General features: G+C 53.5%; 9 protein-coding genes across 9 annotated transcripts; 4 read left to right on the top strand and 5 right to left on the bottom strand.

Annotated features, from left to right (window-relative positions):
• Window positions 1–3,006: 3,006 nt before the first annotated feature.
• J4E88_009210 (uncharacterized protein) lies at window positions 3,007–4,580 on the top strand (the record flags this gene model as incomplete). The annotated part of the gene is made up of 2 exons (XM_049402814.1): window positions 3,007–3,234; window positions 3,282–4,580. The coding sequence occupies 2 exons, from the start codon at window positions 3,007–3,009 to the stop codon at window positions 4,578–4,580; spliced, it is 1,527 nt and encodes a 508-aa protein (XP_049251302.1).
• A 1,076-nt stretch (window positions 4,581–5,656) lies between these two features.
• On the bottom strand, window positions 5,657–6,579 carry J4E88_009209 (uncharacterized protein; the record flags this gene model as incomplete). The annotated part of the gene is made up of 4 exons (XM_049402813.1): window positions 5,657–5,865; window positions 6,227–6,260; window positions 6,321–6,340; window positions 6,390–6,579. 4 exons carry the CDS (start codon window positions 6,577–6,579, stop codon window positions 5,657–5,659), a joined length of 453 nt encoding a protein of 150 aa, XP_049251301.1.
• A 1,088-nt stretch (window positions 6,580–7,667) lies between these two features.
• Window positions 7,668–9,256, top strand: J4E88_009208 (uncharacterized protein; the record flags this gene model as incomplete). The annotated part of the gene is made up of 3 exons (XM_049402812.1): window positions 7,668–7,742; window positions 7,787–8,712; window positions 8,764–9,256. 3 exons carry the CDS (start codon window positions 7,668–7,670, stop codon window positions 9,254–9,256), a joined length of 1,494 nt encoding a protein of 497 aa, XP_049251300.1.
• A 416-nt stretch (window positions 9,257–9,672) lies between these two features.
• Window positions 9,673–17,553, bottom strand: J4E88_009207 (Type I Iterative PKS; the record flags this gene model as incomplete). Its single annotated transcript, XM_049402811.1, has 3 exons — window positions 9,673–13,172; window positions 13,228–17,340; window positions 17,400–17,553. 3 exons carry the CDS (start codon window positions 17,551–17,553, stop codon window positions 9,673–9,675), a joined length of 7,767 nt encoding a protein of 2,588 aa, XP_049251299.1.
• Window positions 17,554–18,175: 622 nt separating this feature from the next.
• Window positions 18,176–19,257, top strand: J4E88_009206 (putative secondary metabolism biosynthetic enzyme; the record flags this gene model as incomplete). Its single annotated transcript, XM_049402810.1, has 2 exons — window positions 18,176–18,948; window positions 19,140–19,257. 2 exons carry the CDS (start codon window positions 18,176–18,178, stop codon window positions 19,255–19,257), a joined length of 891 nt encoding a protein of 296 aa, XP_049251298.1.
• A 1,241-nt stretch (window positions 19,258–20,498) lies between these two features.
• J4E88_009205 (uncharacterized protein) lies at window positions 20,499–21,891 on the bottom strand (the record flags this gene model as incomplete). Its single annotated transcript, XM_049402809.1, has 2 exons — window positions 20,499–21,341; window positions 21,838–21,891. The coding sequence occupies 2 exons, from the start codon at window positions 21,889–21,891 to the stop codon at window positions 20,499–20,501; spliced, it is 897 nt and encodes a 298-aa protein (XP_049251297.1).
• A 202-nt stretch (window positions 21,892–22,093) lies between these two features.
• Window positions 22,094–23,256, bottom strand: J4E88_009204 (uncharacterized protein; the record flags this gene model as incomplete). The annotated part of the gene is made up of 2 exons (XM_049402808.1): window positions 22,094–22,410; window positions 22,485–23,256. The coding sequence occupies 2 exons, from the start codon at window positions 23,254–23,256 to the stop codon at window positions 22,094–22,096; spliced, it is 1,089 nt and encodes a 362-aa protein (XP_049251296.1).
• Window positions 23,257–23,876: 620 nt separating this feature from the next.
• On the bottom strand, window positions 23,877–24,968 carry J4E88_009203 (putative secondary metabolism biosynthetic enzyme; the record flags this gene model as incomplete). The annotated part of the gene is made up of 1 exon (XM_049402807.1): window positions 23,877–24,968. The coding sequence occupies one exon, from the start codon at window positions 24,966–24,968 to the stop codon at window positions 23,877–23,879; it is 1,092 nt and encodes a 363-aa protein (XP_049251295.1).
• Window positions 24,969–25,513: 545 nt separating this feature from the next.
• J4E88_009202 (uncharacterized protein) lies at window positions 25,514–27,199 on the top strand (the record flags this gene model as incomplete). The annotated part of the gene is made up of 3 exons (XM_049402806.1): window positions 25,514–25,676; window positions 25,737–26,592; window positions 26,665–27,199. The coding sequence occupies 3 exons, from the start codon at window positions 25,514–25,516 to the stop codon at window positions 27,197–27,199; spliced, it is 1,554 nt and encodes a 517-aa protein (XP_049251294.1).
• Window positions 27,200–27,738: the final 539 nt, after the last annotated feature.

Here is a 27,738-nt window from a genome sequence, read left to right as displayed (position 1 = left end):
TCGCTCAAAGCCTTGATGTCATTCATCTCTTGCATCTTTGCATCTAATCAACCTCAAGTCCTTGCTAGTTGCTTGATAGTAGAAGGTTCGACGGGCCCAAACTCCAAGGTACCTCTTGCTGTCGATACTGGGGTAATCCCGCATTCGATAGTTGGCTGACAGTTTAGACGGGTGGAATTTCATACCATATCAGTACGATTTGATGTACGATGAGGTGTCAACGCACATTCGAACGACGATACTGGCGGAGTTTGACGACATGGCGGCCATGGTTCACGTGAAAAGTGGATTATGGCGTAACTCAACCATACTGTGCAATAAAGACGATAGTCGTTGCATCCAGCTAGCATGATGAGTTGTCAGCAGGATTAGACAGCTGCAGCCTGCACAAGCCCAGCACGTGTTGTGTAAGAAGAGGATGACGCGTGGTCAGTAGATCTACAGCACTATCAGCCTACCCGACCAAAATTTGAAATACCAGAGTTGATGGTGACTAGGTTCCACCGTGTCGAGGGGTAAATACTATCCTGGTAATGCCGAGACTCGTGCTCCGTATCAACGCTTGCTCCCTCCGTATGTGTATTTCCGGAGCTCTGGGTATAATCGCGTAAACTGCTGAAGTGAGTATAGCGTTCTCACGTAGTGAGTAGCGAGTGGTTCATATGGTGGAGTCTGGACAACGGAAGGCAGGCTAACGATGAGCTTCGCCGTCAACGGCGCAAAGATGCGGGCCGCGCTTGCCTGCAAAGCACATGTCAAAATCCGAGGCCTAAATCGACGTGCGGTTGCTGACTGTGTCTGTTAGACGCCCGACGACATGATTCACGAAAGACGCTCCGAGCGAGACGGACGACTCATACAAGCTGTTCTCCTAAGTTCCGGAAATATGACCTCCCGCGTGCGGCGCATGCACTACAGGAGGCCATAGCAATGTCTAAATTGTCATCCGCTCTTGACGCATGCACAGTGATAGTGCCGCTCGACTTCACGAGAAAGGGCGGTAGCACCCCATATCTTTATCACCTGCTGAACATCATCGTCGGGAACGATGTATGCGACGAAAGCCCTGATACTGGACTGACGGTTCCTGCAGGCCCATCAACCTGGTCCTTCGAACAGCGTTGTGACCTGTTCCCAGGCAGGATCGTACCATGGTACTCGCGGATCCGGCTCGGTCCAGCAACCACGTCGCGTTAGAAGACCGGGGAACATGTCATGGGAAAGAGAAACCCCAGTCTGTTGGAGGCTGCGCAAAAACCTGGGGTCAGAATGCGCTATGCACCTTGAAGTTCTCGTAGATATCAAGTGATGCGCCACCTGGTGGGTACTTGTCTTTGTCTCGCCTCTTAATCAACCCCACTTGCACTGTGGTACAGAGCACTATCAGCGCGATAATTCGGTCGGTGGCTGCTGATACTGATGCTGTGTCACTGACATGTTTAGGCCAAATGTGGTGATGGAGGCCGAGAGGCATGAAAGTACATCAGGGCCTAGGCGCAAAGGTCAGAAGAGATTGAGGGGCTTGTGTGAAAGGTAAAATTGCGCTGGTCGGCATGTCCCGTGGATGGAAGGTACGAGTCGGCGACGAGACTTCAGGACGCAGGAACACATTCGGCAGATGTGAGTGAAGGGTAGTGTATATGTTCATGAAGGAGTTCATGGGATTTTGTCCTGCAGGGGAGCGTGGGGAGGGCTCCGAGACGTTCCCGGGCCATCTGCCGGGTCCGCAATCGCAATCGTTTGACATGGTCTAGCCGTTTGCGGCTAGCACCAACGCTATCGAACATCTCGACTCCGGGGATGCGGCCGCCCGGCAACTGCCTCTAGCATGAACGCGGGAGTTGGAAATGAGCTAATGGTAAGCATCCGCATGGTCCCTGATATCAATCGCATGAAGGGGATTGTCGGCATTGTGTTTGTTGTTGGTAATGCGGAATTTGCGAGTGGCTTGCCGCCCACATGTCATGAGGTGGGTGGCTCATCGCAGTACCACGAGAAGCTGATCTTGGGTAGTCTCTTCTGAACCAGCAACAAAGAATCTAGGATAAGTTTTGAAAGAGGGCCTTCGATGAGCGCTACTCGATAGTATAGCTCCCTTTCCCCTTAGATCTCGTTCACGGTTTTGTAGCCGGGCAAGAGGTCGAAAAGGCGATATTGTGACAGGCCTTACTTCCGGATTCCCCGTTCATGCTAAAGAATTGCATCTCAGACAAGGTTTCACTCCAGGGACAAAAGCTTGATAGTCGATAGAGCCAGGATTTCTCAAGATCCACCACAAGACTGGTCATCTCTTGGCTGCGGACGAATAGGACTCGCCATTCAGATTTCAGTCGAGGTGTCATGCGCCTTTTGCGTGCGCGGGATTGGACCGCACACCCATTCGTATGTACCGCTATCGCATGCAGCAATTCGCGCTATTCAGTGTCGCTTTTCGGAGATGGACGCATCTCGGTGACCGACGGCGAAAACAATGGCGTGTGGATATGGCCTCTTTCAAATTGGCAAGGTGATACACATCCAGAAGCGTGCGTCTGGACGCTAAGTCTCACAGCCATCCTGGAAGCCACGATTTGCTCTTTCATCTAATTTCCTAACTCGAAAGTGAGGTCACGCGTAATGAATGTGGGACTGCGACACGCCGTTTGGCGGCTGTCAGAAACCGACTTCGCGCGATGATTGAGATCGAGAAAACAGCCACGACAAACGCCCACCGGCTAGAATTCACATCTTCTGCCCGATACATACTACCTCTGCGCCTAGACTGATATATTTGACCTAAGGATTCGGGGCTACTGATTAACAAAGACATCCGACATCATCACCTTTCTAGTGTGCCACGCTTTCCATTTTGACATCTGTCACACAGGATTAGGACTAGCATTCACCATCAGTATCTACCTTCACTTCGGTATAAAGCTCGTGTCTCCAACGCATCAATATCATCACCAGCACTTCACTTCTACCATCTTCACCTCTCTCTTCTACTCTCTATTCAAGATCTCCAACATGTTCAGCACCAACACTCTTCTTCTTGCCCTTGGGCTTGCTGCTTCCTCAGATGCTTTCTTCCGAATGTCTTGCCCGGGACGAACTGTCAGAGAGCGACTTGATCCCATTGTCAACCCTGGAGCCGTTTCTGGCCATGTCCACACGATCTCAGGCGGAGCCGCCTTCAAAGCCTCCATGACCTACGCAGACACCCGAGCTTCAAAGTGCTCGTCATGCACGATCAAGGTAAGACCGTCACCTAGTTTTGGTGCTACATGACTAACGATTGGCAGGAGGACATGTCTAATTATTGGACGCCGCAGCTTTACGTCAAATACAAGGACGGATCCGGCTTTGCTCCTGTCCCGGTCATGGGTGACCCAGACGACACCAACGGCGGCATGACCGTCTACTACCTTCAGCGTCGAGGCACCAATCAGACTGAGAAACTTCACGCTTTCCCGGAGGGCTTCCGCATGGTCGCCGGTGACCCATTTACTCGCAGCTACGACGGCAGTCTTGCCGCCCAGGGCATCTCCTTCAACTGCCTTGGAGCGAACAAACCGGAAACTAACGGTTTCCCCGACTATCCATGCCCAGGTGGACTGCGAGCCCAAGTCTACTTTCCTCAGTGCTGGGACGGCAAAACCCTTGACCCTTCCGACCACAAGAGCCATATGAGCTACCCAGAGGGCAATGTATACAACAGCGGCAACTGCCCAGCCTCGCATCCTGTGCACATGATTTCGATCTTCTTCGAGATCTTCTACGACACTGCCTTGTTCGCGGACCAGTGGGTTGATGGCAAGCACCCCTTTGTCTTCGCTCAAGGAGATGCAACTGGCTTTGGTCTCCACGGCGACTTCTTGAACGGATGGGATGTCAAGGTGCTTCAGAATGCTGTCGACAACTGCAACGACGCCGGAGGTGCAGTGGAAGACTGCCCAGCCGTGACCATGTTCACCGACCGAGAGTGCAACGACTGCAAGATCCCAGTATCGGTCAACGAGAAGACTAGTGGAAAGCTTGCTGCACTCCCCGGCTGCAACCCCGTCACCTATGGCCCGCAACGCGCTACACCAGGAAGTTGCCCAGACAGCACCACACCATCAACAGACGGCGGCTCCACCGATCACGACGACTTGACCGCCATCCAGGGCTGGGAGTACGTTGGTTGTGGCTCCGACAATGTGAGCGACCGCGCGATGAACGGTTCATGGACCTTCAACGACTACATGTCCATTGAGATCTGTGTCGACTACTGCAATGCCCGCGGTTTCACCTACGCAGCACCCGAGAACGGCAACGAATGTTTCTGCAACAACAGCCTCAACCCCAAGTACGCGCCCAAGGCCGGTATCATGGGCTCATGCACCAAGTCTTGTGTGGGCAACGTCAAGCAGATCTGTGGCGGTGCGAATGCGATGAGCATCTATCACAAGTGCTCCGGCGGCACATGCCAGAACAACAATGATGGTGGTGCGGCGCCAGTGCAGAGCAAGGCCTCCGTGGCTGCTAGGTGGATTCCCCTGTCGACCATGGCTACGGTCGCAAAGGCTGCTGCAGCTACTCCGGTGGTTTTGTATGGGTAGACGCGGCATGGATTGCGGACGAACCCTGCGATGTCCAATTAACGGCCTTGATGTCTCCCTTTTAGGGCTATTTCCTCTGTAAATCTGCAAGCGCATCAGATATATGATTGATGAATTCAAAACATTCTTTCTACTTCACTGCTCGCTTGATCAGTTTTGCTGATGCCCGCGCCAGTGACTCACGCCAACTTTCTAACAAGAAATTCTGACGTTCATAGTCAACTGTCGTTTAAATCAGGAGGCGCAACACCATAGCGCGGACGGATGCAAGGTACCCGGCCGGCTAGCTTGATGTGTGGCTCTAGTTTGGTTGTCAATAGCACTAGCGCGCCAGCGCCTTGATCAGAGTGGCTGTGCAACCAGGCTGGGAAGACCCGACATAATGCATATCAGAAGTTAGTCTCGCAATTGCATATCAAGAAGGCAGCTGAAACAATGACCATGAGCACAGAATGAAAATCATGGCTCGGAATAAACCATGTGGAGTAAAAGATGCTGGCACAGAACCTAGTTCGTGAAATTGATGCCATAGTCTTCGTACTTAAGCAACATGCGTCCAGACGCCTGTTAAGGCTTGTTATCCGAGCCAAGTACCTGCTGTTTGTGACAGCCTTCGTGCTCCGAGCTCCGAGATGATCGTATCCCGTCACCATTGTCATGCTGCTTTCCCAGTATCTCCCTCTCAGACGCGCCATCCTCAACATCATAAGGATCAAGCATTCCGTGTTCTTGTAGTTCGAATCCAAAGTCCTGTCGTGTTGCCGATGGTCGAGTGGCTTCGGAACTGCCGACCAAAGAGGGGGCCACGTGCCTGAGGAATAGCCGCAGGGTTAGGAGAGAACCGGTGATGATGATGAGACTGGCTTCGATAAGACTAGTGGATCGTGTTAGTGAGGGATGCAAAGAGCTGATGCTTGACGAAAGCTGCGCACTTACATCCACAGACTAGGATAAACCGTGTCCCAGGAAGCGTCTTTGGAAGTCAACATTGGGGGAAGCAATGCAACGCGCACCGCACTTGTCACGCATGTACTAGATCCTTAGTCAGCGATACTCGCGCGCTTGAACTTGAAGGCTTACATCGAGCCAACGCTGAAGATGCCTATCACCATAATCTTCCGCTCTCTCGACATTTGTAGTCGCAGAACCATGGGTATCGGTAGGATGATGACCATGATATCCGTGATGATGTTCAGCACCCCGGTAGCGATGTATAATGCTGCTTTGTTCAAACATTGCCCTTCTGTGATGGTGACGTCGATATTCTTCGCAAACGGCTTGCATGCTGCAAGTAAAGAGATAACAATACCGACACAAGATCCGACGACAACAAATATGGTGAAGTACACTCCAGCGCGAAAGCCGCGCGCGGGGCTTAAGTTTAGATAGAGACAAAGGAATGACAGCTTTGCGAAGGCGAGAGCTGGCGAGTATAGTACAGTAGTTGTTAGAGTTATCTAGAGTTCTAGAAGTTAGCAAAAACTGCCGCCGAGGTTGCCCACAGGAGACCGACTCTCGCGATAATGTTCAGTTGATGGCCGGTAAGTTCCCAGGCATGTACACCAATGAGACCTGCTGGTGCCCTGTCTATAATGCTGTTATGAATCTCGTTCCATAAGATAAAGGAAGCAGTGGACAGAACTTACAAATAATGAGTAACTGTACAGGTATCGCAAAGACCTGCCAATCAGCTCATGTCAGCTATGAGCTTTCTTCGACAGAAGAATCGTGGACACCTACCCATGCAAGGAGCAGGCAATCTGGTGCAGCCGTTAGCAAAGATGCATCGCGTTCACGGGAATGACTTACAGTCATCAGACGACAATTTCTTGACTAACACAGCTTTGGTGTAGGCTCGAACGGCCAAGAGAAACGTCGAGATGATCGTTCCCACGATTCCAATCCAGAGGATGATGACTTCACCTCGTCGTTGTGGGTTCTCGAGGTCTACCACGTAGTCATCTGGTGCGCGTACGATTGGCTGAGTGAGATCCACCATCTTCCTACGAGCGTGCTTGCTGTGGAAGCGGCCCTCAAATTGGAATGTTTTCAACAGCGCGACGGGGGCATTACGTCGATTTGAGTCTGGCTGTCTCGCAGGATTCAAAACAAGCTGGGTTGGCAGATCCAGCCAAATGGTAATCCGTCTAAGCGAAGCAGGTTGATTGATCCGGACATTTCATGTGCCGCCACTCTGAGCGAGGCTGAGAGCATAATGCAATGCGTCCTGTCTATCCCCTGTAATGGCAATGATGAATCTCGATCTGATTTTATCGATAGCGCAACACTTCCGACTTAGCTTGTAGGCAACGTGTTTACTCTCAGCCTTATCCATCTTATCTGGGTGCACCTGAGATCTCAAGGTTATCTGCATCGAGTACCTACCCAGGTAGACTCTACATGTGTCGAATTACCCTTCATTCCACGAAATGATGTACAGTGGCTTGAATCAGAGCTCCCGCCGTGCCGCACAGCGGAACTGCCGTAGCGTTCCTGCTAGCTGAATCCTGCGGGACAGGGTCGGGAAAGGAGAACATGCGCGAAGGATGCAGGCGAACGGGTTGCGGGTCCATCATCTGCTCAGCCGTGTTCTTACTTGCTGTCATTGGATGAAGAGTTGTGTTGCTTGATAAGACGGCAGAGCCGCAACGGCGTTGATCCTTTCGTGGAGAAGACGCCGCAGCCGTGCTTCCGTTGACTCCAGAAAATGGCTGGGCGTTACTCTGTTGGGATTAGCGCCGGCTTGATTAGTAAATTTCTCCGATGAATGCTCCTCCTTCCCCATTCCCTCATGGTCACGATGCCCAGACTCGCCACAAATTCCACGGCAGACTCAAGATTTGATGTAGTCGAGTTGATGCAGTCGGCACGGAGGCCTCTGCCGGAATGATCTAACGGAGCGTGGAGATCATCTTCGGCTGCTGCCATCCGCGGTCTTGCTGACTCGGTCAATGAGTTTTCACATCTCGGCTGGCATCTGGTCCACCTATGGGATCAGTATCAAAAGGCTGATGACCCGGTATCTTAGAAACTTCTGAGCTGTTTCGTCCTCCTCGTCAAGGACCATTCACCGCCTGTTCTTGCATCATGTTTTATCTGAGCTTGGCCTTGGGCACCGCGACCCTGCTCAGCGTAACGCGCGCCCAAAACGAATCCTACTGTGTAAGCTTCATGTTGCCTTGTGAGGCTGTTCTGACTTTCTTTAGTGCACAGCTCTGACCCAGAGTCTTGTAGCCAAGCGCGTAACCTACCCTGGTCAGAATGCGTACGACGCGAGTATTGCCTCTTACTTCGATGGAAAGAGCAGACTGTCGCCCAACTGTATCGTACAGCCCACAAACGCCGAGGAAGTGGCTACAATTGTCAAGGCTCTTACGACTGCCAGCACGCAGAAGACTTGCAAATTTGCCGTACGATCTGGTGGCCATACTCCGATTCCTGGCGCCAACAACGTCGACGACGGCGTCACAATCGATTTGCTGAACATGAATGGAACCACCTACAATGCTGATTCTGAGGTAGCAAGCATCTTACCAGCGGCGCGATGGGGCTCTGTCTACGCAGCTCTTGAGCCATTAGGACGTATGGTGGCCGGAGGCCGAGGCAGTACCGTCGGCGTTGGTGGCTACCTACTGGGTGGTGGGATATCTCACTACGCACCTCGCGTTGGATTGTCATGTGACAACGTGATCAATTTCCAGGTCGTCCTTGCCGATGGTCGCATCGTAAATGCCAACAAGACTTCTAATGCTGATCTCTTCACCGCTCTCAAAGGGGGTAATAGCAACTTTGGCATCGTAACACGTTACGACATGGAGACATTTGAGAACGAAGACCTCTGGGGAGGTATCGTTTCGTGGCCGGCATCCACCGTCAACCAGCATTTCAAGTCGCTCGTCGACTTTGGTCTCGACCCGAACAGAGATCCAAACGCTGCTCTGATCCTCTTCCAAGGATACTCAACAGCGAGTCCCGTGAACGTCGTAAGAGCTGCGTTTGATTACACCAAACCTGTGGCTCGCCCGGATGCCTACAGCGAGTTTCTCGCCGTCAACAACACCCTCAGCGATTCTACCAAGATCCAGCCAATGAGCGCAATTGCTGCCGAGTTTGGTAGTGACACGACTAAACGGTACGTCTCTGCTGTCTTCGATGTAAGACTATCGCTAATACAAGCAACTAGAGTTCAATTCCGTACCCTCTCATACAAGATTGATTATGAGACTCTTCAGGAGACAGCGCGTCTCTACGACATCATGCTGACGGAGCTTCGAGCCAAGGCCTCTGGACAATGGCGCATCTCATGCTTGCACCAGGTCTTTGCCACAAGCTACACGGCGAACAGCACAGCCAGAGGCGGCAACGTGCTTGGGTTGGAACGCTACACTGAAAATTTCATTATGTATCAGTCATACCTGCTTTGGTCCGAGGCGAAGGATGATGACCTGTTCATTACTCAGGGCAAGATGCTGACCGACGGCATTCAGAAGTTTGCCACAGAGAAAGGCACAGCGGTGGAGTACCTGTACCTCAACTATGCCGATAAGGACCAGGATCCACTTTCGGCTTATGGTGCTGACAAGGTGGCGTTCATGAAGACGGTCGCGAAGAAGTACGATCCGACAGGCGTCTACCAGAGTCAATTGCCGGGCGGGTTCAAGATTTCTCAGGTGTAAAATTAACAAACCTACAACAGCCTACAAACCTCAAATAAATTACCCGATTAGGAAGGTCGCAGAAAGCGTCGATCATAGCAATGTATCTTCTTGCGTTGCACGTCGTGGAGGGCCCGGAGTCCTTGCTGTCGTCGGCGCGAGGTTTGCCACGGATGTCCGCTATGGATCAGTACGTAACTTCACGGGTCGATCGAATCGGCTTCGCTTGCAACTGAAAGCTCGGCAAACGGATCAGTGTGATGGCTTCCTTGGAATCATGTGCAATCTGTTTTATTCCAAAATGAACTTGTGTTGTCTTCACAAATATGTTGATGGTCTATCGAAGGTGGTGGGCCTCGCTGCGTCGGAGTCGTGAGCGGCTGCCCCGCGCAGCTAGCGACGCCAACCTCGTCGCGTCGCGTCGCGACCTACAAACCTCATTTAGCTGCAATGACCTGATCCGCTACATGCTGGCACAACTCAACGGCCGGCTGTTTCTTCAAGATGACGAACACAGGAACCTCAACGCCGAATTGCTTAAGGAACCAGTACCGCAGCTCAACCGCAATGAGCGAGTCAACACCAAGCACGTAGGCTGGCTTGCCTACGTCGAGATTCTCCGCCGGTATCGACAGCGATTTACTCAGCTTTCCAAGTAACGCCGACGTTACAATCTGCGCAGCCTCCTTCGTACCAGCGGCCGCCTTGATGAGAGCGAGATAGTCGACGGTTGCCGCCTCGCCTTCGCCGCCAGCCCCGGTGCCGTTGACCAACTCGACCTGACCCAGACGAAGGAGATTCTTGAACAGCGGCTTACCCACCCAGTGCAAAACGCCATCCTGGAACATCCGATACAGCTTCGAAGGCTTATCATGGATGTTCACCACCTGCGCCGCGCCGCCGGCACAATCGTATCCAGGATCACACAAGACATCCAGAATCGCCATTAGCTGCTTCTGTGTCAGCCCACCCAGCCCAGCGCGCAGACTCTTCGTAACGTCCTCAAAGTTGTCACTCGCCCATCCAGCCTCTAGCACCAAACCGAGATCGAACGAGACGCCATTCAGCCCACTGGCGGCACGGTGCCGCGCGAGCGCATCTTCGAAAGTGTTACCGGCTGCATAGTTGGCTTGCGCGGGGTTGCCGATGATGCCGCTCATGGAGGAGAGGAAGACCATAAAGTCCATATCCTTGGGCAGGAGTTCGTGAAGGTTCCACGAGCCTTGATACTTGGGCGCCAGTGCACGGTGGAACTGCGAGACGGTCATGTTGGAGAGCATGTTGTCCGACAACACCATCGCCGCCTGGATGCAGCCCTTGATCGGCGGCAGCGTTTTGCTAGCTTCCTCGAGGGTGCTCTTGAGGACCGCGCGGTTCGAGATATCCGACGCCGGCGCATGGACTACGACGCCTTGGGCTTCCATCTCTTGGATGAAGGCGATCACATCGGCGCGTCCAGCTACGCCTCGCGACGAGGTAACGAGGAAATGCCGTGCGCCGCGGGACGCCATCCAGCGCATGATCTCGCGCCCCAAACCGCCCAAACCACCGCTAATGACATATGTAGCTTGCTCCTCAAACGCGTACGCCGGCTTCTGCGCGGGCTGATACACCACCACATCTCCCGACATTTCGAAATCGATGACGGCCTTCCCTGCAATCTTACCGCCCTGCAACGCGCGCATCGCTTCCTCAATCTTACTCGGCGCAAACGCATGCAGCGGCTTGGGATTGTGGAGCTCAGGATTCGCCGCGAACAGACTAAAGACGTCGTCGAGCACGAGTTGCATCAGGGGCTTGTTCTCAGCGTACATACCCGCGACGTCCACGGCTGCGAATGTGACATTGCGCAGGAAGTGGCCCATCTCAAGCGTGTTGTTGGCGAGGATATCGGCTTTGCCAATGTCGATGAAGCGACCAAAGGGCGCTGTGCAGCGCCATGAGTGTTGGAGAAGTTCGCCTCCTAGAGAGTTCAGGACGACGTCAACACCGCGGTTGGCTGTGGCATGGAACACATCGTCGACGAAGCTCGCCTCTCTGCTGTGGAAGATGTGGTCGTCCGCGAGGCCATAAAGCTCCCTGACCAGCTGGCGCTTCCACTCGCTTCCAACCGTGACGAACACCTCCGCCCCACGCAGCTGCGCGAGCTGCACAGCAGCCTGTCCCACCGCACCAGCACCGGCGTGAATCAATACACTCTCGCCCTTGCGCAGCCGTCCTACATAGTCGAAAGCATACACAACCGTAGCCCATACAGCAGGAATGGCAGCCGCATCCAAGAACGATATGTCTTCGCGTGGGATCCTACGAGTCGATGCCTCGTCGCAGCGCACGTAGGTTCCACAGCAGCCACCCGTCGAGAAGATGAAGTACATGACGCGGTCCCCAGGCTGCAACGTGCAGTCTGGTCCAGCGCGGATGACGGTGCCAGAGCCTTCGAGGCCGAGACCATCGCCTGGCACTTGACCCAGGGATATCATTACATCGCGGAAGTTGAGGGAAGCGGCTGCTACTTCGATTTCAACTTCACCCGGGTGCAGCTCTGTGCTGGAAGGGATGGTCTCGGTGTAGTACAGGGTGTCGAGCAAACCAGGCTGTTGGATGGTCAAGTTTATGCGCGGTTTGGGGGATGCTTGGCCAAGTGTGAAGCTGACTTTGTCGGGAAGCTTCGCGCGCGCGGCAAGGGTTTGATTAACGCTCTTCTGTGGGACGATTCGCGGAATGTGGATGAGGCCGTTATGCACTGCAAACTCGGAATCGGCGTCTGCGCTCTTGTCTCCTATCTTGTGGAAGTGCTCCAGGAGACGGACCACATGGCTCGCTCCCTCAGCTGGGTCGTTGGTCTCCAAACTCAAGGTGACGAAGGCCTGATCACCCCGCTCGGAGCAAATACTTCTCGAGAAACCGACTGCCATCTCCGCGGCGGGGTTGCCAGCACCAGGACTGCCGCCGCGTGTCACCCAGAGGACTGTCTTGGCGTCCAAGCTGATCTTTTTGAGGGCTTCGAACTCGGGTTCTGCGATGGTGCCGAGAATGGAAGTGTCGAGCTCGAGCAAGCTGATGACTTTGGTGCTGCTCAAATCCAATCCAGCGGCAATGATACCTTCGAGAGTGTGTGTCTCAGTCTTGCCGATCCACGGCAAAGTAGTGAGCTTTGCCATCAGCGTATCGGCAGAAGTAGCCTGCGCAGCATCCGCGATGATGACCCACCTTTCAAGCGCAGCTTGAACCTCAGCCTCCTCTGGCCTCGTTGCGACGAGCGTTGAGACACGGTGCCGAGGTTTGTACTCATTGTCCCTAAACACCATGTCGACACCTGAGAAGCCCGCGGTCTTCAGCGCAGCGTCCCATCCTTCTTCGGTCAAAATCGGTCCCAGCGCCTCGTCTTCTCCGGGCACGGCGTCAACTTCCTCGCCTTCCCACCAATGGCCCTCGCGCATCCACCACCCTGGCAATAAGCCGAAGATAATGCCATCGCGAATGTTGTCGACGGTGGTCTCCATCATGATGAGCTTGCCACCAGGGCGGAGGAGGGCGTAGAGATCGCGAAGACATTTCATGAGATCCGATGTGGTGTGAATTACGTTGCAGGCCATGATCACATCGTAGCTGCCGAGCTCGAAGCCCTGGAGAGAGGGGTCGATCTCTAAATCCAGTTTGGCGAAGCGCATATGCTTCTCTGCGAATGCGAACTTCTCGCGAGCCTTCTCAAAGAAGCCGACTGAGATGTCGGTGTAGGCGTACTCGCTGAAGCGCACCAACTGATCAACCTGAAGACCTTCATCATCTACCAGAAACGGTAGCACTTTGGAGGTGGCACTGCCAGTCCCTGAGCCAACCTCGCAGATCCTGAGCTGAGGATTCGCGTGTGCAAGGATGTTCATATACGCGCCAGCCTTACGGTAGTGGCGCGAGTAGAAGTCGCAGTGGTAGAAATCTGTCTCTGTGTCAGTCTACCTGTTCATGTCCACGGTATGAGTTGTTCAACTTACCGTTAGCCAGATTGCCTTCAAAGATAATCTGTAGCGCATTGTCCGCCCCGGTCAAGATCCCATATAAATGCTCACCAGCCTTCTTCACCAGCTTCTGCGTCGGCTCGTCATCTGCCTCGCGCAAGACATCCTCAATGCTCAAATGCCCTAATCCTCGGGACTCCAATGTATACTTCTCCCTATTTGCACGGACTTTGCGTAGGAAGTCCACGTACTTGGTCAGGTGGTTGTCAAACGTTACTGGCTCGCCGTTCTCGATCTTATCCAGCGCTTGCTCGATGAAATAAAGTGCAATGGCGTCCGCGCGGTCGACAGCCTCAGCGTCCTTGGGGTCAGGAGAGAACTGCGGGTCGCGCGCGAAGAGCGCCTTCAAGTATGTCTCTGTCTCGGCTTTGCTTAGCAGCGAGAGGTCGGGCTTGAAGTCGATGCCGTATGAGAAACGACTTGCACCATCATCGTCACGTGTGCTGCTGCCCGCACCAGCGATGACAGTTCCGCGCTCACCCTTGGCGACGATGACCGGCTCGCCCGTCTCAGCAAGCAACGTGCTTGCATCCCACTCAAACTCTCTGAACGTGCGAGCCACCTCCTTTGTCGCGACATGCAGCAGCGGGTTGCCAGGCAGCGTGAACAGCTTGTGCGATACCCACAGATCCTTGAGGTTACTGAACATGAGCGTTGGAATTGGCTCCCACCCACCCATACTCAGCGAGACAAAGCCCACGTGGAAAACTGAGTCAAACGTTGTGGGGTGAATCACACACGGGTCCTCGGCGGCATACGGCATACTCTTCGCATAATCTCGCAGCGCAAGAGTGCCAGTCGCACACCCGTTGCGCGAGTACTTAATGTCCCGCAAGCCTTGAAAGTACGGACCATAGTCGAATCCAGATTTTTTACTCAAATTCTCGTACAGCTGGGCGCTCTGCACACTCAACGTGCATTGCTTCGCCGCGCTTGCGTGCTCCTCGCCCACAGCTTTCTCCCATCTAGCTTTACGCGAGGTTGTCTCTGGAGAAGGCTCACTTTCCTCAAGCTCGACGCGAATGCTGCCAAATGCACACTCAATCCACTCATTTCCGCCGAGAGTGAAGACACGCCAATCATATACGCCTTGCGCAGCGTCTTTAGCTGTGTGCCGGCGCGGTTGTAGGTAAATCTTTGCCTCCGTGCCTTTCTCCGTCTCGTTCACGGGTATAGAGCGCATGAAACGAATGTTTCCAAGTTTATACCCGCTGATGGCTGCGCTAGGCGGAAGCAGCTGACGCGCAGCTTCGATGGCCATTACGAGCATACCCGTGCCGGGGTAGAGTGGCGAGCCTTCGAGCGCATGGTCAACAATCCAAGGAGCTTCCGCGAGGCGTATCTTGTGATGCCAGGTGGGTTGAGCTGAGTTGAAGTCGTTTTCGCGTAGACCCAGGAGAGCATGTCGCCGGAAGGGGCGCTGGGAGTAGAGGGCGCTGAGACGGGGTTCGTCCCAGTAGAGCTTGGCCCGGGAGAAGGGGTAGGCGGGAAGATCTGTTAGTCGCTTTGGCTTGGCTGTAGGCTTGAGAGTGGCTTGGTTGGGCAAGTTGAGGTCGATGGGGAGGCCAGCGCTCCAAAGAGCGCCGATGGTTTCGAGGAGGGTGCGGACGTCAGGCTGACGAGGGTTGAGCACAGCTGCGTACGACCATTTTTCCTCGCCTTCGCCTAGGTGCTTGAGAATATCTTTGACGGGGCGTCGGAGAGCGGATTGAGGGCCGATCTCGACGAAGAATTTGGAGACCTGCTTCTGTTCGCTTACCAGCGCTGTTACTGCGTCAGTGAACAGGACTGGGGAGAGCAGGTTCTTCACCCAGTAGCTCGGACTCGCAAGACCCTCCAGTGTGATGAAGCTGCCTTCGGTGGATGAGAAGAAGGCGACAGTGCTTGGCTCCTTGCCTTCCCTTACCGGTGCGCGTATCCCAGCCAGTAAACCCTCATACTCCACCGCGCCATCCCGCAACGCTTCGGAATGATACCCAATCTTCACAGGTAGCTTCCGTGCAAAGACCTCATCATCATCCAGCGTGTCGAACAAACGCGAGATAGCCACTGTGGGTCCCGATAACGTGACGTTGACAGGACTGTTCTCGCATGCCACAGTCACTGTTGGTTCGGCCTTCAAATACGTCTGAACAGCCTCCTTGCCCAAACCTACAGACATCATCGTCGTCGACTGTCTCGCTGGGTCAGACGCCAGCTTATCGGCGATAACACCGCGGAAGTAGGCCACTCGCCACGCACTCTCGCGATCCAGTCCACCTGCACAATATGCAGCCGCGATTTCACCTGACGAATGTCCGACTACCGCTCGGGGGATGATACCCCATGTGCGAAGTAGATCAACGAGCGCCACTTGAATAGCTGTACAGAGAGGTTGTGACAGCGCTGGCTTGGACACCTGACTCGCGTCCTCGTTCTTCTCGAGCTCCTCTAGCACAGACCAGGTGCTACCAAGGTTGGCGAGATAGGCATCGCAGTCTGCAAGACTTTGACGAAAGACGGGATAATGCAGCAGGCCAGTGGCCATACGCGCATACTGCGCGCCTTGCCCTGTGAAGACGAAGGAGCAATCCGGGGCAGAAGAAGTACTGCTGAAGACGCTTGGTGAGACGATAGTGGTGAGGTCATCGGTAGTGGAGGAGACGACGGCGAAAGATCGGAATTGGAGGAGAGATCTGTGGGATGAGAGCGTGTGTGTTAGATCTGAGAGGAAGTTTGCGCTGTTCGTGACCTCTTTTGATGAGAGAAACGTCTGGAGGGCTTCTGTTTGGCGCATCGTGCCGTCACTATCTGCGGCTGAGAAGGGGATGATAGCGTAGGGGTTTGCGGATGCGAGGATGCCGTTGCCGTTTGTGTGCCCATTGGTTTGTCCGTTGGTATGTATGGACTCTCCAACGGACTGGTGCAAGCCTTGAAGGCCATGGGTGCGCAGGTAGTTGTACGCGTCGTCAAGGATGACATGGGCGTTGCTACCGCCGTAGCCGAAGGAGGAAACGGATGCCCGGCGGATTTCAGTTACTGGCCATGGGACTGCCTCTTTCGGGAACGCGAGCTGTAACCCCGCTCCATCGATAGCAGGATTTGGCTTCTCGAACATGGCTATTGGCGGGATCGTCGCATTTTCCAACGCAAGAACAGCCTTGATGACACCAGCCATACCCGAAGCGCCTTCCAAATGACCGATGTTCGCTTTCACAGACCCCATGTAAAGCGGCCTGTCGGCATTTCGACCATCGCGGAAAGCCTGCCCTACAGCAGCCGCCTCAATAGGATCACCGACTGGCGTACCAGTCCCATGAGCTTCAACGTAGTCGGTGTCAGCAACATTGAGCCCTGCAACACGATACGTGTCCCGCAGCAAATCCAGCTGGGCCTGTTGGCTCGGCTGTGTGATACTCGGCGTCCTCCCATCTTGATTCGCACCAGTCGCCCTGATGACCGCCCTGACAACGTCGCCATCCCTCAGTGCCGCATCCAGCGGCTTCAGCAAGACGAAGCCGAACCCCTCGCCCCTCGCGTAGCCATTCGCCTTGGCATCGAAACTATAGCTCTTTCCATCCACGCTCAGAAACCCGCCGTTACTGAGCGCAAGCGCCTGGCTCTCGGGTGTGATGAATGTGTTTGCGCCGCAGACAAGCGACATCTTGCTCTCTCCCGCAAGAATACTCTGCGCACCAAGATGCAGCGCGTACAACCCTGATGAACACGCCGTATCGACCGTCAAACTCGGCCCTGCGAGATCAAAGAAATGACTAATGCGGTTACTCAGCATTGACGACCCGTTCGCAGTGGCATGATACCGGGACTGCGCACTAAAGTCTCGACCTGTTATTGTCTCGCCGTCGCGGGAGAAGGAGGCGCAGTAGACAGATGTGGAAGAGCGAGAGAGTGTTTCCATCGGTATTCCGGCGTTTTCGAATGTGCGGTAGGCGCCTTCGAGGAGGCCGCGTTGTTGCGGGTCGAGGACTGAAGCTTCAGCGTAGGACATATTGAAGAAGGGGGCGTCGAAACTGCGGGGATCTTCTTCCATGAAGTGCGCATGGCGGATGCGTAGGCTGTCTAGGCGGTTTGGGTCGGGGTGGTAGAATGCTGTTCGTTCAAGTTAGCTTATGTTCGTTTTTACTTCCGTAGAGGAAATGGTTGCATACCATCTATGTTGAAGCGGTCGGCGGGGATCTCTTTGGATACATTTCGAGCGCTCATTATCAGTTCCCAAAAGGAGGAGGCGGATACGGCGTCGCCTGGGAACTTCATGTTCATGCCGATGATGGCTATGGGAGTTGTCTTATCGATAGTAGCCATGATTGCGGTAGTTGGTATGATATTCAAGCTTAACGAATACAAGCTTTTCAACGTCCTGTAACCTTCTTGCCAAGCGTAGATGTTCCTAGGCTTAACGATAAAGTTCGTGGAAGATTACCTGGGATGGTCGCAAGTACAGTTCAAGTCTGGGAATTCGATATGTAGAAGCTCGTTTCGTTGAAAAGACAGTGACCAAGCTTTGCTAAATACAACAAGCGTCTCGCCGAAAACCGCTTCCATAATAGTCATGACCCATGAGTACCTTCCTTGTGTCAAAGGATCAGAGTAGCTACCATGGTGTCAGGCACATTACTGTATGTGGAGACGCTAAACCGGTCAGTACCGCATGCGATTGTACCCACCTCGGTGGCTGTTGAACCGGCCGGACTCTATGAATTGTGGCTAGGGGGTAATCCGGTGGCTAGGTATTACTCCGGTGGTTAGGCCATAGCTCGGTGGCTTTACGTATGATACGAGTACGATTCAGGGACTGTTTTGACCCACAAATGCAAACACCTCACCTTCGAGGGCTCACCGCTGCCACTAAAGTCGTCCAGATAGTAACGTGTTCTGATGATGGATCACAAACAGTATCTCCGAATTCCAACACAACGCAGTCGACATGTCTTTGTGGGACCGAATCAACAGTCGCCTTACCTTCCAAAGCGGTATAGGCTTCATGTACCGCCAACTGTTCATGCATCCTCCGCCAATCGCAGCAGGAGTCGCTCTTGAAGGTCAGACAGCCATTATCACCGGCGCGAATACCGGCCTGGGGTTCGAGGCAGCGCGACAGCTCCTCCAGCTAGATCTCTCTCGGCTCATTCTAGCCGTCCGATCGCAGGCCAAAGGCGACGTTGCAGCAGAAGCCCTCCGCAGGGAGTTTATACGCGCTGAAGTCGAAGTCTGGATCCTAGATATGGAAGATCCCGAATCTGTCGCGGCGTTTGCCAGACGATGTCAGACTCTGGGTAGGCTGGACATGGTCGTTTTGAACGCCGGTGTGCAGAATAAGGACCATGTTGTCTCTCCCAAGACAGGCAAAGAGCAGACTTTCCAGGTCAACTATCTCTCGACTATCATGTTAGCGGTGCTTCTCCTGCCGATATTGAGAGCCAAAACCGGGTTGGTAGGAAAGCCGGCGAGGCTCACAGTTGTAACGTCGACGACGGCATATTTTGCGGATTTCGACCAAGGGAAATCAATCTTGCCGCAGTTCGACGAGAAGTATGATGTTACGAAATGGTATGCGCGCGAGAAGTTGTTACAGATGATTTTTGTGAGGAGGCTGGCATCGCTTGTGAACTCCGATGAGGTGATTGTCAACACAGTTTGTCCTGGGCTGGTAGGAGAAACGGAGATCTGGCGTACATTGAACGCAAACGCTGTCATGAGGTATATGTTGATAGTGTACTTCGCTTTGTTTGGTAGGAGTTTGGCAGAAGGTGCCAGTACTTATGTTCATGCTGTAGTGGTGGCAGGCCAAGAAAGCCATGGGGGCTTCTTGAGTGAGTGGGGAGTACGTCCGTAAGTCGAGAAACTGCAACGATGCACTCTGACTGAGGTTTTCGCTGACACTGTTGTAGTTATCCCGTTCTGATGTATTCGAAACGTGGTGACGATCTGGAAAAGAAGGTTCTGAGCGAGACCAGGCAGATGTTGGAGTCCATGGACGTTTCGCACAGCGCAATGCAAGACTTTTAGTTAGGAGGGTCAGATTAAACTGCCATATCGCAGTGCCAAAGATTCTGACGTCATCAAAACGCAAGCAGCTCTTTCCGCATCAAGTTTTCTTACTGGTGAAGTTGTGCTGGTCGAAGATACCTTATGTAGCTACAATCTAGCCCGTAAAATAAGTGGTAGCTGCGTTTGAAGAATTGAAGAAGAGGAATGTTGTTGTGCGCGACGCGACGGGACGCGACACATGGCGGGACGAGATCCATGCCAAGCCCTCGGAGCCTCGGCTCCAGCCTCCGAAGTTTCTGCCTCCCGCCTACCCATGGGCAGAGAATACCTGGGCTTCATCATCAATGCAACCTCAGCTGTTCCTACATCTTTACTCCGGATCTAACCTCTCTCGTCTGAGGATAAGCCTCACGTTCAAAGGCGGTTGCACGTAAGATGCGCGCACGCGTTGATCGTGCCACGGTTGTTCAAGCCACTCGCGGTCCACAAGCTCAATATCGTACTTCCACAGCAGCCGGGCCAATATCTGCTTTATCTCGGAATGTGCCAAACTAGTCGCGAATTCTCAGTCAGCGAAACCTTTCGTATTGATACCGGAGACAGGACGTGGCGTACTTCTGACCGATACAGCTGCGTTTTCCTGTCGAGAAGGGCTGGAATGCCGCTCTCTTATCCGCTTCGAAGCGAGGACCTCCGAGCCAGCGCTCTGGGGCGAAAACTTCTGGTTCCGTGAAGTTGGCCGGGTTATGATACATTGCCCAGTGCCAAATGTCCACGCAGGTCTAGGTTTTCCCCATTGCAATCAGCGACGTGCTCAGAATTTCACAGAAGGATTTGCGGGAATGCTTTGGATACTTACCCCTCCGGGCAGAAAGTGCCCCCCGACGACCTCGCCATTGTGCTGAATCAGTCGTGGCACTGAGCCTACGGCAGCCGGATGAATACGCAAGGTCTCGTCTATGACAGCCGAGAGGTATCTGAGACGCTGCGCACTGAGGAGTGTGATATGTTCTTCGCTATCGAAAGATGCGTCGATCTCTTTCCTTAGATTAGCGAGCGGCTCAGGGTGGGTGCACAGGAGATAAGTTGCCCCTGCAAGTCTGACACAAGAGATGGTCAGTACATTGATACTTCCAAATGAAATGGGAAAAGAGGGAAAGTTTCGTCATACGCAACTGCAGTTGTTTCGGACCCGGCTACGACGAAGATGCTTGCGTTGTGGCAGATTGCCTCGAAGGAAAGGCCCTATCGCCCAGCCGTTAGATCCATGAGCGGGGTTGGAACCAAGAGAGCACTGTGGATGCACTCACGCATCTTTCCTGAGCATTGTCGGATTTCATCTCTTCAATGAAGTCCGGCCGGCTGGGCTCCAAGGCTAAACGCTTCGCAACTTGAGTACGCATGAACAAATTATGCTTCGCAATGATCTTCTTGGCAAACATTCTAACAAACGGGCTTATCATCGCCTCCAACAACGGATACGCCCGCCGGAAGTGTGCCATGTCATGCTGCGCAACGAAGAACTCCAATATTGTCGCAACCCATGGATGAAACTCCCTCCGCTCCATATTCGCAAAAGGCTCGCCGAAGCTGAGATCGCCAATGACATCAAACGAGAAGAAGTTGAACCACTTGGCTAGGTTCAGGGATTGACCTTCGGCGCAGTGCTCTCCAAAACAGCTGAAGAGTTGGTCGATATGGTGGTGGATGATACGCTCCTGGCGCTGTATGCCTTGCCCGGAGAACGCGGGCGCCAGCAGACGACGTTGATGCGTGTGAGATTCTGTGTCGGCCCCGATGATGCCTGAGGCAACTTCGGCTACGAAGCCTGGGTGTTTGAGATTTTCTGGCTGACCGGGCTTACGATGCCCGTACACTTCCTTCCATGCTGTTGCGTGGAGGCATGATACTGAGTCTGGGCTTGTGCGGACAACGTCGCCGTACCTCCTGTGCAATGCCAGGATCTGTTTGTGCGGCGTGCTTGACCATGACATCAACAGGAGTGGGAGTGGCGATACAGACCACAGGAAAGGTCCGGGCACTTTCCTAAGTGGGTTAAAGTAGAGATTGTATACGACGGACCATACTATATGGCCAAAGACCTGTAGCGTACGTCAGTAGAGGTGTCCTACGTGTCATTTGTCCGGGGTTCATACGGCGCATAGGGCTACTTCTAACAATACCCAGAATGAGAGGAGCTCCTGATGCTCAGTGAGCGCATTGAGAGGCCATGTCCTTGCGGAGCCCATTGTACGCACCATGAAGCAAGCTTGATATCAACGCTCTTTCGCAGTGTATACGAATAGGAAATACGGGTTGTGTCAGCATCCCATGCACTGGGGAAGATGATTGCTGAGGTCGACAGCTCAACACCCGCAGTTTCGAAGTCAACTATGGAAGACGATTGCACCGAGCCTTACATTGCATGCCGTCTCAATGCTTCCCACGGCGGCTAAATCGCGGTCTCCAGCCAGGATCATGCATCCGCGGTGGAGTAGTGCAATGTTCCCACCACGCTCCGTGGGCCCTTCGACTCATTGACTACTACAGATGGCCGGTCGCCGTTGTTGCACGTCAGCCAGCATCTAAGGTACCCACAGAGGGGCCGACGCGGCCGGCGGACGAGTTGGTCACAGAATCCAGATCAAACATGGCGGTGTGAGGCTAAGGCCGAGGAACGTTCCGACAACAGCAACTAGCAGTTTGTGTGCGATGATACACGCTCGATAGATTTCTAGTTGCATTCTACGGCTAGAGTGACAGAGGCGTAGGGAACGGCCCGAGCATGTCTGCAGTTTGCACTAGTACGCTTTGGGATTTCGGTCTCTGTGCGCACGGACGCGACACCCTCCAGCTAGATCGGCGGTGGCTGGGGTATCATCTCAACCACCGCCGACTCCGTCTTTCCATGCCTCACCACCGACGCGATCATCAGCCCCGCCTTTGCAGCAAGCTCGGCAAACGCCTTTTCACTGCGCACCTTTCCGCCGATGTTTAAGATGAACATGTCGACCGTGCTAGTGTATACACTTGGCTGTTCAGGGCGCAGATACTCAGCAATCAACACGCGCGAATCGTCCGCGCAAGCCGCGCGCACGTTCTTCAGAATCTGAAGAGCTTCGTGGTCGGACCAGTCGTTCAGGACGCGACGTATGTAATACACGAGAGCACCTAGAGTGGTCCGTCAGCTTGTTTCCTGGCGCAAGTATCGTGTATCCTGAGAGGATAGAACTCGATTTCCGTACCTTTGGTGGGCTGTTCTCCAAAGATGCTGTGCCCAATCTTCTTCACCGGACCCAAAACAGCAGAATCTTTATGCTCTTCCTCCGCCTCAGCGATGACATGCGGCTGATCCTGCAGGACACACCTGGCGGCAGGAATGGCAGGCGTCTCCTCCAAGATGGCCTTCAACGCCTGACCTTTCCCTCCGGCGACATCAACGATCAGCTCCCTCTCCGAACCGACGTTTCCCGCGGCAAATGCAGCTACCCAGCCAAAATCATACACCCCCGTAACAGGAATATCACCGTCAATGGCCATCGCCCCATTCATCCTTGTGGCCAACCCCGGGATCGCCGCCATGATTTCATACGCTGTCTTATCGGGCATGCCCAGCGCAAATCCTCCCGGCGACCGATTCGATCTAGCCGGCTCAGCGAGCCCGTTCGCCTCGAAGTAGTCTGTCCACCGCGTCGTTGGCCCCATAAAGAAGTCGAAGAGGTACGAATAGAATTGCGCGACGCGGGGGTCAGTGAATGTTTTTGACGCCGGTGTATGCGCCACACGGCCAGGTTCCGGGCTAGTCAGCATGCCAATAGCGAGAAAGAAGGCCGTGAAGCGCTCCAGAAGTTTGTACTCTATGCTCAGCTTTTCCGTAAGGTCTTTGAGAGAGATACCCTCTTCTGGAATGGCGTCGAAGATGCCGTGCTCAACGAAGACGCGCAATACGCCCATCTCCGCCATGGATGCGAAGTATTTGCCGATTGGCGTCTCGGCCAGAGAGAATTCGGCAGCCATGTTTGGATACTGGATGAAAGAGAAGCAACACTGAACGGAACGCGATGGTTGGTCACCAGAATCCACGATTGTGCGAAGACGTCGAATAAAGCTACAGAGCCAAGAGATCGTGCACGATAAGCAAGAGTCCTGGTCCTGCGAATTAGGTTTGTGTGGAATGCCTGTACTGGTAACGCCTCATTCCCGTCATGCGAGTGACCGCACTCGACATTACAGTAGCCCAGCTAGGTTTCCTGGTATCGTACCAAAATGAAACACGAATCAGAAGCCCACGAGATTAACCATAGGAATTCTACCGAGCTCTCGACTAGACATGGGCCCATGCCCTAAGCAGCCGAAAAGGCCCTTCTTCGTACCGGCAGTACCCGTTCTAGCTCGATTCACCGCAACAAGTCTCCCACGTGTTCTCGACACGTATCAGAACTCCTGCATGCAGTTGTGTGTACCTGGGAAGTATTGTAGCGGTCTAGAGGGTTGAGACGCAACCAATGTCACTTGGCAGTATCCCGTCCGACTGGTACCGCCTTCACGACAAATTTGGCACAAGCAAGAAACTGAAAATACTGGAACGTCAACCTGGCGTCCATGCTTCAATACACGTTTGAATCAAGTGTTGACATCTAGTACGCGATCATCGAACTACTGGTGACAGCACTCGTCTTCCCAAACGCGTCTCTCACAAGCTCCTGTACCCAGTTCGGCAACCCTTTCAACCATGAGATAGGCGCTGCGATACTAGGAATGAACAACTGAGCACCACGCCTGCTAATGATCTGCCTCACTATGACCTCAGCAACTTCCTCTGGCATCAACATCTTCTCGAGAATCTTTGGGTCTTGGCCACTTCTCAAGATCATCTCCTCAATCAGGGGCGTGCGGACCCAACTCGGATGCGCAATCGTAGTCTTGACACCCGAAGCTTTGTACCAGATTTTCAGCTCGCTCGTAAGACCCTCATGGAACGCCAAAGCCGCGGTCTTGGTTGCCACATAGTCCGCATTAGCCGAGTTCGTCAGGAACGAGTTGACGCTCGCGACTGTTACGATATGGCCTTTGTTCTTTGCGACCATGTCCGGCACAAACTGTTGAATTAGCCGCCAGTGGGAAAGAATGTTCGTGTCGAAGATACGACTGAGGAACTCGCTTGGCGTTTTCAAAATTGTGTGAGAACCCGTGATGCCGGCGTTGTTGACGAGAATTGAGGGACTGCCAAGGTCTTTGCGAATCTTCTCGGCTGTTGTTGCTATCGATTCGGGGCTGGAGATGTCGCACCGGAAGTATGTCGACAAGTTGTTCGATGCGGATACCTTGGGCGCATCCTGCACGTCGAGCACTGCCACGCGAATTCCATGAGAAGTGAGAGATTCTGCGATGGCTTTGCCAATTCCACTGCATCCTCCAGTGACCACTGCGATTTCAGTAGGCCAGTTCCAGCCACGACCGGCATATATTTGCCAGTTATTTGTTGCCCACGCGTTCAGAGCTGCATTGGTCTTCCTGACTATACCGATAGCAGCTAGAAACCCCAGTACGCGGAGCAGGTTGTATTCATCGACGATATGCGAAAGAGATGTTGCTTCCAAGACACATCTCCATGTCTTCTCTGGGGCGTATAGCAATAAGCCAAGAAGAGGGCCGGTAACGATGGGCTCGAAGGCGCATTTGGCGATAAGGGCTAGCCCTTTGAGAGGGAAGTCGGCCAGTGCAGGCATGGATGGCTCAGCAGTTGTTCCGGGAGATAGAGATAGTTACCAGAATACTGACATCCTCCGCCATTTGGAGCTAGGGTTTTACAATCTGAGCCGGAGGCTAGTACAAAAGTATTGTGGCTGGGGCACGATTCACTGGCTTCATGGAGCTTGCCGTTGTACGGCAAAACGCTTACCGCAACGTTTATGTATAGCCCTATCCGAAGTCGTCCCGTTAGCTCCATCCGCAGTACCCCCAGATCAGCCTATCCGAAGTCATGCCGATCCGACGTCACCCCGAATCGACGCACCTGGAGTCCCACCCAAGCGGCTTCATCTCTCATCTAGCCATGGTGAACGATTTTGACTAATCCATAACCCACTTGGAGCCTCAGTACCCTGTTGATCGTGGTCCAGTCCGTTGGTTCCCTCCAAGTTCCTAGCGAGTCTAGCGCTGGAGTCGGACTAGATGAGCACATACATCGTGTGCCGGTCCTTGCATACCTAGAGGAAGACGTTGCATCCTCTATTCATCAAGACTTTCATCTGGCCAGTAATCAACCACCAAGATGGGCGTTCTAACTACCATAGAGGGCGATATCTCAAAGTTGCTGCTGTACGGCGTAGTGACGATTATCTTCCTTGTTATTCTAGCCTCAAAATTGAAAGATGGCAACAAGACGAGATCATCCATCCCGCATGCTCCTCGCCTCCCGTACAAACTACCCTTTGGTTAGCAGCTTTCGCGTCACTTGGATATGACGGTGAGACTGACCACCTCATGAACCACAGGACTAGACATGGCATGGAACCTAATAACGCGCCTTCACTCCAACACCTTCGTCGAATACATCTGCGACGAAGTCCTCTCCATACCGGGCCGCACAGTCGAAATGAACCTACTAGGCAGCGACATTTTCATTACCGACCGAGCCGAGAACATCAAGGCCATCCAGGCAGATCAGTTTACGGACTTCGCGAAAGGCCAGACGCCACATGATGTGTTTAGCAGTATCTTGGGGGACTCAGTGTTTACCACGGACGGGCCTTTGTGGAAGACGAGTAGGGAGCAATTGGAGCCGCACGTGTCGAGAGTGCGCCCGGATGATATTCCTACCGCTGAAGTCCACATGCAGAAGCTTCTGAGATTGATCGAGAACTCACCAGAAAGGGTGGATGTGTACGACACGGTTGACAGGTTCCAACTCGACCTAGTCTCCCAAGTCTTCCTCGGCGAATCCACGAACTCCCTCTCCGCAGACGAGCAGCCCTTTCGCAAAGCCATGGAAGAACTCCTTACGTTCAATACGAATCGTCTCCTTTTCGGACGTCTCGCAAACCTCTTTCCCGATTGGCTCTTTGCACCAAGAGCATACCGCGATCTAACACACTACATCGATGATCTGATCGAAAAGACACTAGCCCTCCCAGTCAACAACCAAACCGATGTGAAAACAGAAAAGGAGTTCAATCTAGTCGAAGATCTTGTCTCTACTCATCCAAATGATCGTTATTTCATCCGCGGTCAGCTCATTGCCGTCCTGATGGCATCCAAAGACCCCGGTGCTATCTTGACGACTTGGACGATATACCACCTCGCCCGCGACCCAGTGTTGTGGAAGAAACTACAGAGGGAGGTAGAAGAGTAGTAAGTGCAACATCTGTTTCCACGGCAGCATGAAAGACAGGGACATACCACTAACCGACATCGTTTCCACAGCATCGGTCTGGACACCCTCCCAACGACCCCCCAACTCCGCAAACTCGACCTCCTCGCCAACACCGTCAAAGAATCGATGCGCATGTACCACCCCCTCGGTCTCAATATCCGCGAAGCCCGCACTGACGCCATCCTACCCGTCGGCGGCGGTCTAGAAGGCAACGAACCTATTTCCGTTGCGAAAGGCCAAATCATCGTATACTCAGTTGCAGGTCTACAACGCAACCCCACTTTATACGGCCCCACGGCACACATCTGGGACCCATCGCGCTGGGAGTCCTGGTCACCTAAATATGGAACTTACTTGCCTTTTAGCATTGGCCCGAGACAGTGTCCTGGGAGAGTGTTCGGCAGGTTTCAGATTCAGTATGTGCTCGTTCGGTTGCTGCAGGAGTTCGAGGGAATAGAGTGGTGTGGTCTTGGTGGTGGGAAGAATGGATCAGAGGAGATGAAGATCAAGGTTGAGCTTAACCTTAAGTGTGCAGAACCCGTGATATGTAGATTTGTGCCGAGAAAGAAGGGCGTTGTCGGATAGTGGTGATGCATCGGAGGCCAGTGGTATGCCGACACTCACCACTGGTAGCCAACATTCGGCTTGCACAGCGTTGCCCTCGCTGAACGACTGCACGTCAGACGAGGTGCTTATCTAGCTCCTGTATATAGAAGGCGCACTTTGCTGGGCCCCAGATCTACCGCCGCTGACATCTTGTTACGCCAAAACACCTTGTGTTGTACATACCACCATGCGCAAAGCAAATGATCTCTGTTGGGCGAATTGAAGTCACAGCCCGCTCTAATAACAGAGGTGGAGGACAGGGCCATGTTCCAATGACCAATGACCGAGCTGACTCCGCCCCACAGCGCTTGCTTACGGCTGCGCCCCGTAGGATGTTACCAGTCCGCACATCGCCTTGGTATCACCAGTTGGTGCGCAAGGCGACTCCGTCTCCTATGCGCTGACGACTTTCAGATAAGACAACATGCTACCGCCTCGGGGAACTATCACCATCAATCAATTCCACCCGTGTATGGGGGCCAAAATTAACACTTCGACAGCACCACTACTAGCACTCC

Source organism: Alternaria novae-zelandiae, assembly GCF_023758075.1.
Source record: "Alternaria novae-zelandiae strain BMP 2774 chromosome Unknown scaffold_23, whole genome shotgun sequence".
NCBI classification, from domain to species: domain Eukaryota; kingdom Fungi; phylum Ascomycota; class Dothideomycetes; order Pleosporales; family Pleosporaceae; genus Alternaria; species Alternaria novae-zelandiae.
This window is presented reverse-complemented; position numbering and strand designations above follow the sequence as displayed.